This window comes from Phaeodactylum tricornutum, chromosome 19 (assembly GCF_000150955.2).
Source record: "Phaeodactylum tricornutum CCAP 1055/1 chromosome 19, whole genome shotgun sequence".
Classification (NCBI taxonomy): domain Eukaryota; phylum Bacillariophyta; class Bacillariophyceae; order Surirellales; family Neidiaceae; genus Phaeodactylum; species Phaeodactylum tricornutum.
In genome coordinates this window covers 544,392-558,887 of record NC_011687.1, presented here as the reverse complement: position 1 = coordinate 558,887, position 14,496 = coordinate 544,392, and the positions used below count along the sequence as shown (strand labels likewise).

General features: G+C 50.6%; 4 protein-coding genes across 4 annotated transcripts; 2 read left to right on the top strand and 2 right to left on the bottom strand.

The window, feature by feature from the left end:
- Window positions 1–20: 20 nt before the first annotated feature.
- PHATRDRAFT_48878 (predicted protein) lies at window positions 21–3,548 on the top strand (the record flags this gene model as incomplete). Its single annotated transcript, XM_002183471.1, has 1 exon — window positions 21–3,548. One exon carries the CDS (start codon window positions 21–23, stop codon window positions 3,546–3,548), a length of 3,528 nt encoding a protein of 1,175 aa, XP_002183507.1.
- Window positions 3,549–4,534: 986 nt separating this feature from the next.
- Window positions 4,535–5,104, bottom strand: PHATRDRAFT_15310 (predicted protein; the record flags this gene model as incomplete). The annotated part of the gene is made up of 1 exon (XM_002183342.1): window positions 4,535–5,104. A coding segment is annotated over one exon (570 nt), but the record flags the coding sequence as incomplete, so codon positions are not given.
- A 1,469-nt stretch (window positions 5,105–6,573) lies between these two features.
- On the bottom strand, window positions 6,574–11,231 carry PHATRDRAFT_48876 (predicted protein; the record flags this gene model as incomplete). The annotated part of the gene is made up of 1 exon (XM_002183341.1): window positions 6,574–11,231. One exon carries the CDS (start codon window positions 11,229–11,231, stop codon window positions 6,726–6,728), a length of 4,506 nt encoding a protein of 1,501 aa, XP_002183377.1. The 3' UTR covers window positions 6,574–6,725.
- Window positions 11,232–11,885: 654 nt separating this feature from the next.
- On the top strand, window positions 11,886–14,378 carry LLA1 (lupus la protein). Its single transcript, XM_002183470.1, has 2 exons — window positions 11,886–13,093; window positions 13,184–14,378. Exons 1-2 carry the CDS (start codon window positions 12,225–12,227, stop codon window positions 14,052–14,054), a joined length of 1,740 nt encoding a protein of 579 aa, XP_002183506.1. The 5' UTR covers window positions 11,886–12,224; the 3' UTR covers window positions 14,055–14,378.
- Window positions 14,379–14,496: the final 118 nt, after the last annotated feature.

The window sequence follows — 14,496 nt, the reverse complement described above, 5'->3', positions numbered from 1 at the left end:
ACTATCACAACTGCATCATCATGACGTCCCGTCGGGTGGAAACGACGATCGTCCGGGTCAAGAGCAAGCACTTCACGACGTCGCGCAAACTCGTGACGCCGCAGTTATCCTCCAGCGATGATGAAAGCGAGGAAGACGGATCCGCCTGTTATTCCTCCGATACTCAGAACACACCAAGTTCGCAAGGTGGATCCTTGTATTCACAGTCAGCCGCAACGGACGACGAGGATCGTGCCTCTTGGGGGGACGACGACAACAACGAAAACGAAGGTCGTGATTGTACCTCCAGCGGGGAAGATTCCGACTGGACTACGGAAGAACAAGCTCACCAACGCGGATCTGTCAAAAACCGTCTGCCTCTTAGTCCACGAGCGTTTGCCACTCCTTTAAGATTGGGTCGGCGCGCAACATCATTGGGGTACAACACACCACCGGCATCAGCCAAGGAACGCCGTTCTCATGGACGGGAGAAAAAGAAAATTGAGATCAACAAAGAAAAGTGGACCCCGCTGTCGAAAAGGAATCAAAAACATAGCACGAGATCGAACAGCCGTTTTGTAAATACCAAAAGGGTGCCAGCTTCCGAGATGATCCGCTCGAAAAAGCCTGGTGAATCTACAAAACCGCTGTCGGCACCACCCAGGCGCCAGTCAGCCACACGGCTACGTAAAGAAAAGATACGAGCTTTAATGGCTACCGTCGTCTCAAAAGATTCTATTGACGTCTCGGTGCCGCTGCCAAATTCCACGGGAGCGGACGAAGCCGATGCAGTGGCCCGCGATTTGCAAGCCATGGGTTATGACCTGGACTGTCGCTCCTTCTTAACCACAGCGGATACTAAGGACTCCGCAGAGCGATACAATGCTTCTCTATCCAACGCGCGAAGAAGGAAGAGGATGGATATTACATTTTCGGCGGACGAAGGGAATGAATCTCTCGACGGTAGAATCCCCCATCAGAGTACTGAACAGAAACTGATCAAGGAACAGCCCAGCAACTCGAATACGGCATCTCCTTTCACTGCTTCGGTACTGTCAAAAAATCTTTCGGGTCTGGACCTGACGGCAAAGAAAACAAATCACAGTCAATTCTTGACGAAAAAAGAGCCTGATTGGAACGTGCCGTCACCGATCACCAGAGGACAAGAAGCCGCACCCTCCCAAAACCTTGACCTCTCTGAGGCTCTTCTCCAAACTGAGGCGTCTTTTGCAAGTCCCAAATTGTCCTGTGAGCTAAAAAAAACAGATGCTGGAACCCATCAGTTGGCTGTTGACATGACGCCTTGTCGCAGTACCTTCCAACGCCTAAAGAATCGACTTAGCAAAGCAGGGTCTGAGGCAACTTCTGATCTCTCTTCGCACGGCTCACAGCACGGCACGGTGTTTTCGAATTCGATCGAAACGAACACATCGTCTAAACTGCGAGAGCCCTCGAGCAAAAAGGCGAAAGTGAAAAAATCAATTTCCATCGGAAAATTCCCGCTGAGGAAGTGTAGTTTGATGCCTCGGTCGCAGAAGGCGAACACAACGGATTGCAGTTGTGTCCCGAAAACGACGGTGTACTCATCCGTCACTATTCCACCCACCGAGAAGGTCTTACCTTTAAAAAAAAGATGCTCTGGAAATTGTTCACAGTCGGCGAAAATGGAACCGAAGCATTGTCTCGTAAAATCGAGCGAAGAGCCTCCTGTCCCAACTACGCATCTCTCGCCTGAAAAGGACCCCGAATCTTTGTATGCTGCCTCGCCATCCATGTCAACTTTGCCGCTTCTATCGGGACTCGCTGGTCCTAAAGAAATTCTCCAGATGCCGCACCCTGATTCTCGCTCTTTTGATATGCATGAGCTTTTAAGTTTGGACGATACGCTCTATGAAGTGGCAAGATTGGATCTACAATCACCTGCTGAACAATGCAATCCTTCTAAGAAATTCCGGATCATAAAACGTCTAATCGATGGGCGAAAGGGTGTATTATCAGTCCATAAACCTGTCGAGCTTGAGCAAGAAGTACAACCTCCTCGGCGGTTGATGGGGGAAAAACTAAAGAAAAGACTTACAAGCGTAGCAAAAGCGAAGCACATCCTCGGATTCTTCAAAAAGCGTCTTACTACCTCAGATGAATCTATTTGTCTTGCGAAATGCACAGAAATTGCCGGGCATGAAATTTTTCCTGCATCAGAAAGCGTGTCAATTCCGAAAGCGCCCGATCTCCTGATGTCAGAAGAACACCAGAAATTGCAAGGTGAGCCAATCCCTTCAACCGGAAGTGTGAGCGGTGGGCTTACTCAGCGAGTCTACGACAACAAATGCCCGTCCAAACATGATCAGCTCGGATTTTCGTCGGACAATAGCGGCTTTCCGCATGTCACTGAATGCATTGGCGAGGTAATCGAGGCGTATCTGAAGATTGAAAATGGCGAAAAGGTTGTTCTGCCTTCTCCAAAGCCGACGACTTCTCTCAGCAAAGTAGTTGGGGAACGGAAAAGGGGTGGTTGCGGTTTTGAAATTTCTTCGTCCAATGTGGCCAATTCTGCGAAAGGAGATGCCTCTGATCATGCTGAAGATTGCGCCCTGGAGCAATTGGTCCATTTAAAATCAGCAAACTGCATCGCTTCCAAAAGGAGGGAATGCGAAGATTCTGAGCCACGCCCATTGGGGAATGGTCCGAAAGATTCCGAACTTCTTCCTTCAGTGCCTCCAACAAGCTTAGGCGGTTCTATCAGTGGAATGGAAACCTCAGAGCATTTATCGCGTTACCCGATTGAATATTGTGACGATAACCGCGCTACAATTAGCAACGCACAGCGCCTGCCAGCTATTCAGGAATCCTACTCCCCTGAGACCGATAAAACGGCGGTCTCCAAAGAAAGACCTCCGATCACCCCTCACACTTTGAAGGAAAGGAAACGCTGGAATAGGAGTCACAAGGACAAGAGTCCGATGACCGGCAGAAAGTCGACCCAGCCGCAATCGCCAAACGACCGAAGCTCCATTCCTCTAAACCTGGGCGAAGCCACGAAAGGTGTGCATTCTGAACCTAGTAATGTTCTTCGACGAAATCTATCGAAGCTATCCCGGAAGAGTAGTATATCCCGGCAATCTGGAAAGGTCGGCTCTCACAACAATAGTGAATCACGGATGGGGAATCCAAAGAACATGATTTCTGCTTCAACGCTGGTAGTTGACAGCCCGAAGAAACAAATTACTACCAAAAAGTCTAGGACCACGTCCAAAGAAGGCGAAATGGACTGGCTTGATGATTTGGATCAGCAGCTAGATGCTGCGCTTTCGGCATTGTCCTTAGACTCCTCTTTGGGTGATGTGGAAACTGCCATAAAGACTCTCAAGAAGCACGCGAAGCGTCTCGGCGTCAGCGAAAATGATTTGCTACTCGCAGTGAAAAGTGAAGACACATCCTTCCCGACAATCTATTCCGGACAGGATGGAGAGTCGGTTCGTACTCTTACTTTCGGAGAGGAAATGCTGTACGCTGTGACAAACCTATTTGAAACAGGCAGAAGTTCTCAGGCAAAAACAAAATCAATGTAAACTCATTAAATGTCAATGTACTCCTGTATCTCATTCACAAAAATAAGATTGATGATCACTATTCCAAGCTCCTCATTGATATCCCAACCGATGACAAGTAGGGAAGCACAGCGATTTGTATTCCCTACCTGCTGTCACGTGTTTGAAATGCATACTTATTTAAAGTTTGAGTGATTTGAACTTGTGAGCTAGGTCACAAATACTACTCAATCGTAGGTATTGGTAGATGAAGGCGGCGTCTGAGCACAGTTTGCGTTTGAGTAGCACTTTCGGAGGTAGGGAGTTGGAACGTAAGACGCTACGTGCAACTCTATAGCCCTACGCAATATGTAGTAAATCTCAATTTCGTCCTTTCGGCAAAGCTTTACGAACACTTTTACAGTTAGTTAGTCTTCTCGTAGACGCCCGTACCTGGGAGGTAAGCTTCCTGGTTCGGCTCTCATCAATCGCTCGGATTTGGATGCTACTCGCGAAAAACGTGGTATTTCCACAACTGTGCCCATATCACTGCTTGCTTCCGCTCGGCGTTCCATTCCCACCATGTTTCTGTGATCGACTGCGGCAAACCTCTGGCACGCTCGAGGGGTACTATGAGTTCCTGACTGACCTTGCCGGGGGCGCAAGATGTTTCCAGAAGAAGCGCTTCTTCTAAAGGGGGGAGCAGACGAGTCGACCGTGGACTCACCCAGCGTGCTAAGATCATCTTGAGAAGATCTTGCTTTCCTTCGCTTGGTTTTTTTCAAATAAGTTGACATGTCACAACAAATAGCATCTCCCAAAATACCTTGATCCATACCACACAACAGAGATGCCAAGGAAAAATCGCAGGATGCCTGACGGCTAGAACTCGCCGCTCGTATGTCCTCCTTGTTCACACGCTTGGCGAGTCGATGCGGCGACGGAAATCCGTGATTCTCGCGCATTTCTGCCACTTCGTACATCAAAATATAGGCCTGTTGTGAGAGGACAAGCGCGACATCGACCTTAGTGACCCGCTCATCGTTGCACTCGAACCATTCACCATGCTTTTTGACAAAGGCGACGTAGTGCCCGCGTTCACAGCTCTGACCTTGATGTACCAAAACGGCCACTAAATCGTAGGGCGGTGGCCGAGCCTTATTGACCCGGGACATGTACGCTCCAATCTCGAGTCTCAAAGGAAACTGCACCTTCCTGGATAGCCGCGCCACATTGCCGAAGCGGTCAAAGGCGAAGCGCTTAAAATGGCAAACCAGGATGGAAGGGGCTGTCGCGAGCCTTAATCCTTTCGTAGCAATTCGCTTTGTTCCGCATCTTCCACAATTTACCTTGTTTTCTCCATTCAACAGTTCAGTTTTCGTAAACTCGTGCAAAGCGTCCGTTAGGGTTTCTATTTGTTCCGCTTGTATATCGAGCGATAAGTCCATGTATCGATCGCGCGTGAGCGATGGTCTCCGGCAGGTTTGACAGGTGACAGCCGACTCGAGAAGCCCGTCAAAAAGACTGCTGAGGGATTTATTCTGTCCACTCATGGTAAGAGTACCCAGTAGCGCGCGCAAGAACTCGTGCGCATCTTCTTGTTGGAAGGGACGCAAACAGGGGCTTAGTTTGTTTGGTTGCCGGGTAATAGCACCGGGATCGACAACTGGTGTTGGGGAAGCAGCAATGTAGAGCCACTGGGAAATGGTGGTGGTGAGCGGGTCCGAAGCGTCTACAGTAGATTGGGCATGGTAGTCAACCGTGATGGTACGGAGTGTACGGGTGAGCCAGCGGGAGTTCTCCGACAACCGTCGGTCTTCGCGTTCTTTCCTTCTTCGCTCCTTGTCCAGCGGTCTATCGTTTTCCTCGTCCGAAGAATCGACACTCCCGGAACCTCGTGCCAAAATATTTGGGTTGGAACTGTACCTTCGAAAAATAGCGGCTGCTTTCTGATCCAGTAGGGCGTGTGCGAGTGCGGTACTAAGTAAGCACTGCAAGGCAGCGTTTGCGTAGCAAGTATTGCCCACGTTCCGCAGTCCCTTGGGCCAGTGTGCCGTTTCGTGGCGCTTTCCCGGTACGTAATGCTCGTCTGGCACCAAACTACCGATGGAGGCCGTGTCCAACGGTTCCGAACAGGAGGCACTGCCGCCTCGCACCAAATAGCGACGTTCCGAGGTGCGTCCGGAATTCTCCATAACAGGTCTCTTTGCGCGTTAGAAATGCTGCTCTTTCGTGCGCGAAACCTAGGATGGACCAACGAGCTTCCAGTTACAACAAGCAGCTAAGAGGGCTCGACAAAAACAGTCCGCGAGCGCTCGTTCGAAAGCAACACCGAACCGATTAAATGGCTAACAAACTCCGTGAAACCAACTACAAGGGATCAACTAATAGGAGCTATCTCCCTCGTTCCAGACGCCTGATTGTGGAAATATAGATCGAGAGGTTGAATTCTATAACAGTAACGCTACCTCTCGATGAAAACTTCGATACGAATTTGCGCCACAACTCTTCTTTTTTCAAGAACCAGCCCGTCGTAGTGAATGGAGTCGGCTTTGAACCGACGGCCGTTTGAACATTGCCCGTGCGGCCTCGGTGAGCGTGCGAATACGATATTAAAATCGATCGAAGCGTGCCCCTTGCCTAAACCACTCGGAAGGGGCGTAACATGTGGATCCGAGTTGGGCGGGCGGATTATCATGATACGGTCAACGGCTGGTAATTAGCGCACCGATGCCGACATTCTAAATCTTTTCGCCAATTCAACGCTTTTCAAAAATGAAAAAGCGGATCGGCCCTATGCATTTACATGTTGTAACATTCCCGACGTTACATTTACTTAGATAAAAGGTTCTCGCCAACATCATCCCACGGGGGATTTTTCGTCAACCGCGCAAATTACTTTCCAGTCTCCCTATATAACGTCGAGTTCTCGTCTGCGACTCACGAACCAATTTGATTTTAAATGAAAACATCTCTCAAGCTCTACGGGTGGCGCACTGATTTATTGGAAAAGCCGAGACGTCGTGGGATAAGTAAGTTACTTATGTCACAGCCGAACATCGGTTTTATCACACGCTTACCATAGTAGGACCGACATGTCGGTTTCCTAGCTCTGGAGAGGGCGCAAACAAGATGATCCTTGTTCGCCTCGAACATTGTCCTTGGATGGTGGACAATTGCCATAAGATGCCATAAGATAACTAATCAGCGCTGTACTTTCTACTGTGCCGTCATGGCGTGCCATTTAGCCGCGTACAAACTTTGTTGGGGACCGCGATTGAGCAACTCCGCGTGCGTGCCGCATTCTACGACGGCACCGTCCCGCACTACTGCGATCCGATCGGCGAATCGTCCCGTGACCCAACGAGGCGACGTCAAGAGCGTAGCAGCGCCAGTCGAACGCAAATCGCGGACGAATCGCGCCTCATCCACTTCAGAAAGTTGACAAACGACGTCATCCAGAATCAAGATTGAACCCACCAAACTATTTTCCATCTTGTCGTTGGAACCCGCCGAGTTTTCGTTATCGTAGACAGCTTGTGCGAGTACTTTCGAAAGGAGTAGCTTCGTCCATTCCGTTGGTGACAACACGTTGTATCGAGGTCGCAGCGGAGAGGGCCTCAAATCGTCTTCTGTTGCCGTCACCACACTCGACATTTTTGACGGCAAACGCGGCAACAAGGTCGTATACAGACCAGTCAGTTTTAATGCCAACATCATACACGAACGCTCACTGACGCCAGGCGAATGGGAAGCATCAACCTCACGTAAGCCGTCGGAAGGTTCCAGTATCTCTTCCAAAGTCAAACCAGACACAACTTGTGCCGTGTCGGAAACCGTGCGAACATCGGTCAAAAATAGACCCAACCGCTTCTTCAGCTGATTTGGATCCCATTTCGTGACATCCAAGCTCCCGAAAGAGATGTTGCCTCGCACTCGAGTTGCCGAGCGAGCCCTTCTCGGTGGAACAATCATAGATTCCGCCAATGTTGTCAGCAGCCGCGTTTTGCCAGATCCCGCTTCACCCAGAATCACCAGAACTTCGCCGTTACGACAAGTTAGATTGGCTCCTCGAACCGCCCACGCTCGTCGTGTGGCGTGCGCGGCCCAAAGATCCTTCACAGTCAGGCCAGTAATCGCGGATATCGAAGCCTGGAGCTGTAAATCCACTGTTTGCGAAGACAATGATGTGGTCCGCTCGTCAACAGCCATCTTGAGCGATCTCAGAAAGCCAACAATATGCTGTTTCGAATCGGTAGCACGTACTACATGCGACAGTGTGTCCCACGCAATACGGTGGGTAAAGAAAAGGACAATTGCAACATCGCATAACGAATCCCACCGTAGTAATGCGTTGTTACGAGCATTGAACGTTGTGATTCCCACGAGACCGTACACAACAAGAGGAAACACCAGAATTGCGCCGGCCAAGCCACCATAAAGCACCAGTCGACTTAGCGATGCTATGGATAAACCCGACTTAGTTTCGGCCGCCAACGGAATGGCCAAGCGCCATCGTTCAAGCAGTGACTCGATCGTGTTGTCGTCCGCCAACAACGCGAGTCTAATTGCCCCCGAAGAGCCCAAGTCGGTCATTTGTTCCGTCAATTTGAGATGAACTTCGCCTTCTTCCTCGGCATCTTGCTCCGCAACAGGCTGAACTTTGCGCTTCGTCTCAAGCACCGGAAGCAGAGCTACCGTGGAGAGAGCGGCAAATACCGAAACGTGGTAGGCAACCCGCAAGGGATAGTCGAGCACATCTGCAAGCTCTATGGTTATCATCTGAGAAATTGATTTTCCCAAATCCAGAACGACGCCTTTCATACCACCACCCAGCTCGCCCCAATGTGGAGGCCACGACCTCCATTCCTGCAGCCCGGCCAAATTTCCGAGGGACTGAATAATCGTCACGAAAAGCGTCCTGAGAATAGAAACGGTCATTATAGCGAGGCTAATCAAGATGCACGACACGAAAGTCTTCAATCGAGCCGTCTCAATTTTTGCTAGAAGCTGCGCCCGAGCAGCTTTTTCCGATCGGACTGGAAGCATCCTGCTTGTTGGTTGCGATGAGAAGAGTCGCAAGAACATTGAGCCATACTGCGTTTCATCGTGCACCGAAGCGCCGATGGACTTCTCCAGTGTTTGGACTCTTTTGTCTAATAAAACATCCCTAGTTCTGGCCACGAGAAATGCGGTAGCGAAGGCAAACGGGGCCCAGGTATCCGTCGCATCCATCAATGCAGACAAGAAGAACGGTATTGTTGTTGAAAGAAAATCCAATGGTGTTTTGGGAAGCGGTACGCTGCCGATATCCGGCACCAGCCTAGCTCCGAATATGAAAAACATGAGTTGGGCTATGTCCAGCACGGCACGAGCACGACCGACTGCGATGCTTTGTCTCTCGTCGTCGGCGTTCAAAAGAGATGAAGATTTTCCACGGCCGCACCTATCCATTAGATCATCTAATGGAGGTGGTAGCGAGGTGCCCTTCTTTGGACGGGGGCGCATATGCGCTGCAACATGGACGGTATCAGGCCTTGTCGCTTTGCTGCGACTAAATATGCCTAAGAAACCTCGCGAGCTCTCTTCGTCGTCTTCATCGGCCCAAATATCCATGGCGGCAGAAGAATAGTCTTGTGAGAAGCTACTACCTCGACCTGGTAAATGAAAACGAAAACGTGGTATACGTGACAGAGACGGCAATATTCGTCCAAGCTTCCCGACCAGAGATTGCGATCCGTCATTGTCGTCATCGCTATCGTTGAGAAAGGTCGTCGTCGTTGGTCGCTTGGAGCTGGAAGACAAATGTGGCGAGTTAGCCTGTGAGTTTAAGAAGGCCCTCGAATCCTGGCGGATTCCGGACGCCGCGGAAGGCACAGGCAGAGGCGTTCCAGATGATGTGGTCGATTTCTCCGCTCCTTTTTGAGGAGCAGCAAAGGACTTGTTGTTTTCAGGTTTGGCGGCAAATGGAAGACTACTCGTCTGAGCTGGATCCAACGCCCCGCCATTTGCTCGTATTAAGCGTTTTGTATTCCTCCCTGTCAGATCGGTATCCGTAGATGTCTGCGGATACTGGATCACGTACGGATTCATAGTAACAGAAGGTTCAGTTTTGTCATCCATGTCATTCGCACTAGTAGGCGTTTGGCCGTTGATCGGAGCTGTCGATTCGAATCGCGATGCGGCCATTTTTCGATTTGCCAGTGATTCCAGTCCACCAGGTATGGGGGCCCCATCGGCACTAGCCAAACTTCTTCCGGAAGCAACCGAAAACTGCATTCGTGACTCTGGATCGTTTTCTTCTTCGTAGTCCTTATTATTGTTTCGTTGCAATGAATCATGCAATGGTGCCAATGAAGATTTAGTATTGCTGTTCCACAATTTACGAACAGGTGGTATCCAACTAGCTGTGGGTAGCTTTACTGGCGTAATTTTGACTACGTCGTTCACGAGTTGTGAGGCCCGATCCGAGACTGAATCTTCCAAATCGGCCAAGGTATCCAGACCCCGTTCAATTCCCCTCCAAACGCGTTTCCAAGCCGGTAGCGGACGAGCGTGAGAGCGTTGTTGCAAATACCGCGCATGCAGTTCTTGTGGACTGGGTCGACGTTGAATAAGTTGCATTGTACCAGAGCCAGCTTGTGTCTGGTACAGCTGTGGCGGACTCCCGCGTTCAGAAGAATCGTATCGTCCGCCTGCCTGCCGATATTGCGGATTCGGCAGTGATCTGTGCGGGGACGGAGGCCTCCTTTGTTGCGATAGCGGGTTTGCTTCGGTCGGAATCGTGATCCGTCTCTGGTGCAGCCAGAGCGGTTGCGATCGATCCACCAGTTCGGACGGTGGCGAACTCGCAGTTCGAGTCGCATGTTGGAGTGGATTCTCCGGCTGTGGAAGCTCTGCATTTTTCCTGTTCCCAGTCTTATTTGCAACTCGAGGCGGAGGCGGCCGTGCGTCTTTTGTTATTCTCCGTAGCGAGGAATCCTGGTTATTTAGGGGGTTGGCGAATCCAGTATGTCTGCCCGCGCGAGGTGGCACTGGTGGCGGAGGAACTAAAGGCTTAATGACAGGTTTCGAAGTAGCCTCGGTCTGACGCGGCGGTGGTAAGTAGCTCGAGGAGTGTGTTGGGTCGCGTCGAACTGTGGGCTCGCTTTCGATCCGTTCCTCACTAGGTGGCTCATCGACTTCTAGCCGCATACTGACTGTCTCTTGGCCATTCCCCACGCTGTCGTCGCTAGTGGAATTAGCAAAGTGTTCCGAACGGGCAGAGTATTCTTGCCCCGATGCTTTATCCTTAGCAGTGCCATTGCTGGTCTCCGATTCACGATTTTCTTGGTGTTTGGATCCCGCATCACCGCTCCCATTGTCTGTGGATTGCGCCAAGGCGGAGACTGCAGCCTCCACTTTCGCCTTTGGTGGACAAGGAGGTGCAATAATGAATTGTTGCCGTGGCTCCTCCTTCTCGAGAGAAGTAAAAGCCTTACCGTGTTGTGCATCCCGGGGTGGAGGCGGTGGTGGAAGTCGCGAGGGGGGCAGGGGCAGCAGCCTCGGTAACGAACGCGAATCCTCGAGGGGAGGAGTCGCGGTGGAAGTCTTGGGTGTTCCTGCCGGACTTGTAGACGTAGATGCCGCAGTGGTAGAAGTACTACTAGCACTACTGCTACTGCTGCCCTGTACCAGGGATAGAATGAGTGAAACGGCAACGCATTGTCGCACGGGATACCTCATATTCCCCGTCAACGAATGTAATGGAAAGGACAATTCGATCGCTTTTGCCTTGTCCCGATAGGACGACGCGAGAGCATTTATGTTGCTGCCAAATGGTCACCAACGAACGAATTGAATTTCAAGCAGGTCTACAGCCCGTTCCGATTTTTTTTGTTTTCAATGCTCTCCAGAGGGGGGAGAAGTTCCCAATGGGGTCAAGGCAAAATCAACAACGAACGAGAAAGAGGTAGGTAAAGGTACTAACAGTAAGTAACATGATAGAACCGTTTGTTGGAACCCTTCCCACATTCGTCTCTTATGGGTTTTTTGCCGCGTGGAAGAATCAGTGCGACGACGGCGAAACCCTCGATTTCGCCGTTGAGGGGTACTTCGACGGTCGACGGAAGAGCTCCCTTTCCGCGGGACTGGACGGGAGGAATCTCCCCCGAACGGTACTCACTGTCGCATCCGACTTTTCTCGAGTCTGTTCGCGGTCCGGTTTCGCGATCGAGAAAGGTTTCTAAGTTCAACCTGTGATGCGTCTTCGTCCGGCACCCCGGAGCAGTTCGCTCTCTACGGGCACGTACCTGCCTACGCCTGCGTGACAAACACACACACGGTAAAAAAGTACGTTGAACCCGAAAAAGGATGGGTTTGGGTTCAACCAAAAAGCAACAAATCAAGAATAGACACATCCGCAACGTTGACCTGCACATCCCGCCAAACGAGATCGTGTGGCGTAGATTGCCGCTCACTGTCAATCCAACAACGAGCCACACAGTCCTTGTTTCTCGGTCGTACGGCAATCGAATCTAGGATACATTCACACGTAGACGTAGACGTGCACGTACACGTAAATCTTCACGTCTTCTTCGATACTCTTACAGGGTGTCGGAAAGATCCGGTTCTTCCATCTACGAATATATTCTTGGGAACACTCCTTTAGTGTCAGTCTTTTTACAGAAAGCCACCTCTTGTCCTTGTTTCATCAGTCATTCGCCCAGTAATATCAACATGACAGAAGCTACCATGTCGAATCTTTTAGAGGCGGCTCGAGAAACGACTGCACTGGAGTGCATTAGTCGAGAAAATACCAAAGAAACACAACTCAACTCTTCCACATCTTCGTCATCGTCGTCCCTGTCATCCGCGTCCGAATCGTTGACTAGGACAACAATCCCAGCGATGTTGAATCAAACCAAAATAAGACAAGGATCGACGGAAGGCGAGGTTGACACGGACCCAACGGGAACGGCCAGCCATGCTGCTGTACACGATGAAACTGCCAGTCGCCTCCTTGCCTTGCAAGCAGACGCAATGGCGAGCGAACGGGAGCGCATGCTTCTTGAACAAGAAGGCCTGGTTTTGGGGATTCTCGCCAAGCAGCTGGAATACTACTTTTCCCAAACGAATCTGGCCAAGGATACCTACCTGCAAACCCTCCGGTCCCTCAACGACGGATGCGTGCCCGTCACAATTCTCGCCAATTTTACCAAGGTTCAAGCCTTGCTACCGGGACGAACGGAACTCGGACGAATTCACGCCATTCGTCAAGCAGTAGAATGTTTCAGCCCCAACGCCTTGCGTCTGTTTGTCATCGACTCGGTCAACAGCAAAATTGTTACGGACCAGGAGGATTCGGTCGATGAATTGACGACAAGTGCTACGACATTTATAGTCGCAGTGGGTACCTGGGATCAACAGCCTTTGCCAGCTGTTTCCGTAGTATCTACTGCGAATGTTGCCTCAGTGAGCGCATCCCACGCTACGATCATTGTGCGTGATGTTCCGGAGCATGTATCCGAAGAAGATGTCCGATTAATCTTTGCACTTCCGGATGGCCCGTCCATTGTTTCGGTACGCCAGGACGTTGCTCATTGCTGGTACGCATCCTTGTTGAATCCACCGGTCGCTTGAATATTGTATCTTTGCAAACGGTGCTTAGGCTCACCACTTACTTTCCTCAACTACAGGTTCGTGACCCTGGATATCGAATCCCCGGGTGCCGACGGCGACGATGTTACGATGAAGGTCATGATGCACTTACAGGCCCAACTTTTGGGTGGAGAACCCGTCAAGGCTCGACGAAAGGCGAGTGTAGCCTCCAACCTTTCCATCGACCCTATTCCGTTTTGGTTACCCCCAATTCCGCTTAAACGAAAGAAGAAAAAGAAGCGATCCAAAAAGAAGAAAAAGAATTCCAGTACCTCCGGCAGTGCAAATTCCAACAGCGACGGTACACACAACAATATCAACGCAGCTGCGGCGACCAGAAATCAAAACCAGAATATGCCGGGAAAAGGCACAGAAACTGCCTCATCATTTCACAGCGCATTCGCAATCAAGAGTAGCATTCCGTTGGTCAGCCCGCCAACCTTGGGGGAAGACAACTTTCCAACGCTTCAAGACAAAAAGGTTGAATGGGAGACTCCACCGACGGCAGGACTCGAAGACGATGAAAAGTACGACAAGCACGAAGACGATGATGCTGACGACGAGGAAGACAAAGAGGACCCTAAATCGGTCAAGGCCTTGTCGGATGTTGCGTCAACAGCGACGACGACTTCGTCTAGTACGGAGTCGACCCCCCACGGCAAGAAACTCTGGGGGACTGTGGGAGGCTACGCCGCGGCCCTCATGAAGCAGGCCGTTGTACCACCACCAGTTAGTGAGACAAAAGTTGCTATTCTTCCTGTCAGTACGGAATCGAAAGCGGGGCATTTTTCTGCTCTGTCCCACAAGGCTACGGCTCCAGCTCCCGTTGTGACTGTTTCTACTCCAAAGTGGGGCGGAATTCGGTCATTTGCCGATGTCTTACGCCAGGAGGAAGCGCAGCAATCATAAGGACAATGCTTGGGTTGCGTTGTGGCGCACTATTGGGCGAACAAGCCTGCTCTCGACGAGACGCATTCACTGTGTCGTCTTTAACGAGTGTCTACCCCCACACGCCCTTGTGCATTGGACAAATCACTTTGCTTCTCGTAGGGAGCGGCCACTTTTGCCGCAGTACGTACGCAACAACCACAAAACTCACAGCTTCACATCTTGATTACCACCTGTTTACACTTAGCAAAACGAAGAGCTACTATGATGTTGACAAGCCCTTACACTCTATCATGCAGCAACCTAATGCGACTAATATTACTAAAATGGAAACGATACGCTATTACCAGAGAAAAACCTGCACGACAAATAGTTATCTAGAGTTAAGTGCGAGGACAAAAGCCTATTTTCCAAAGTTGCGCCAGAGAAATGGCACAGCTTTGCGCCACTGCGTGCAAACTTA

Excerpts from the sequence above, each read along its gene's own strand:
- LLA1 (XM_002183470.1), top strand. The coding sequence starts at position 12,225 with ATGACAGAAGCTACCATGTCGAATCTTTTAGAGGCGGCTCGAGAAACG. Across the intron at positions 13,094-13,183 it reads CAGGACGTTGCTCATTGCTG|GTTCGTGACCCTGGATATCG; the intron begins GTACGCATCCTT and ends CCTCAACTACAG.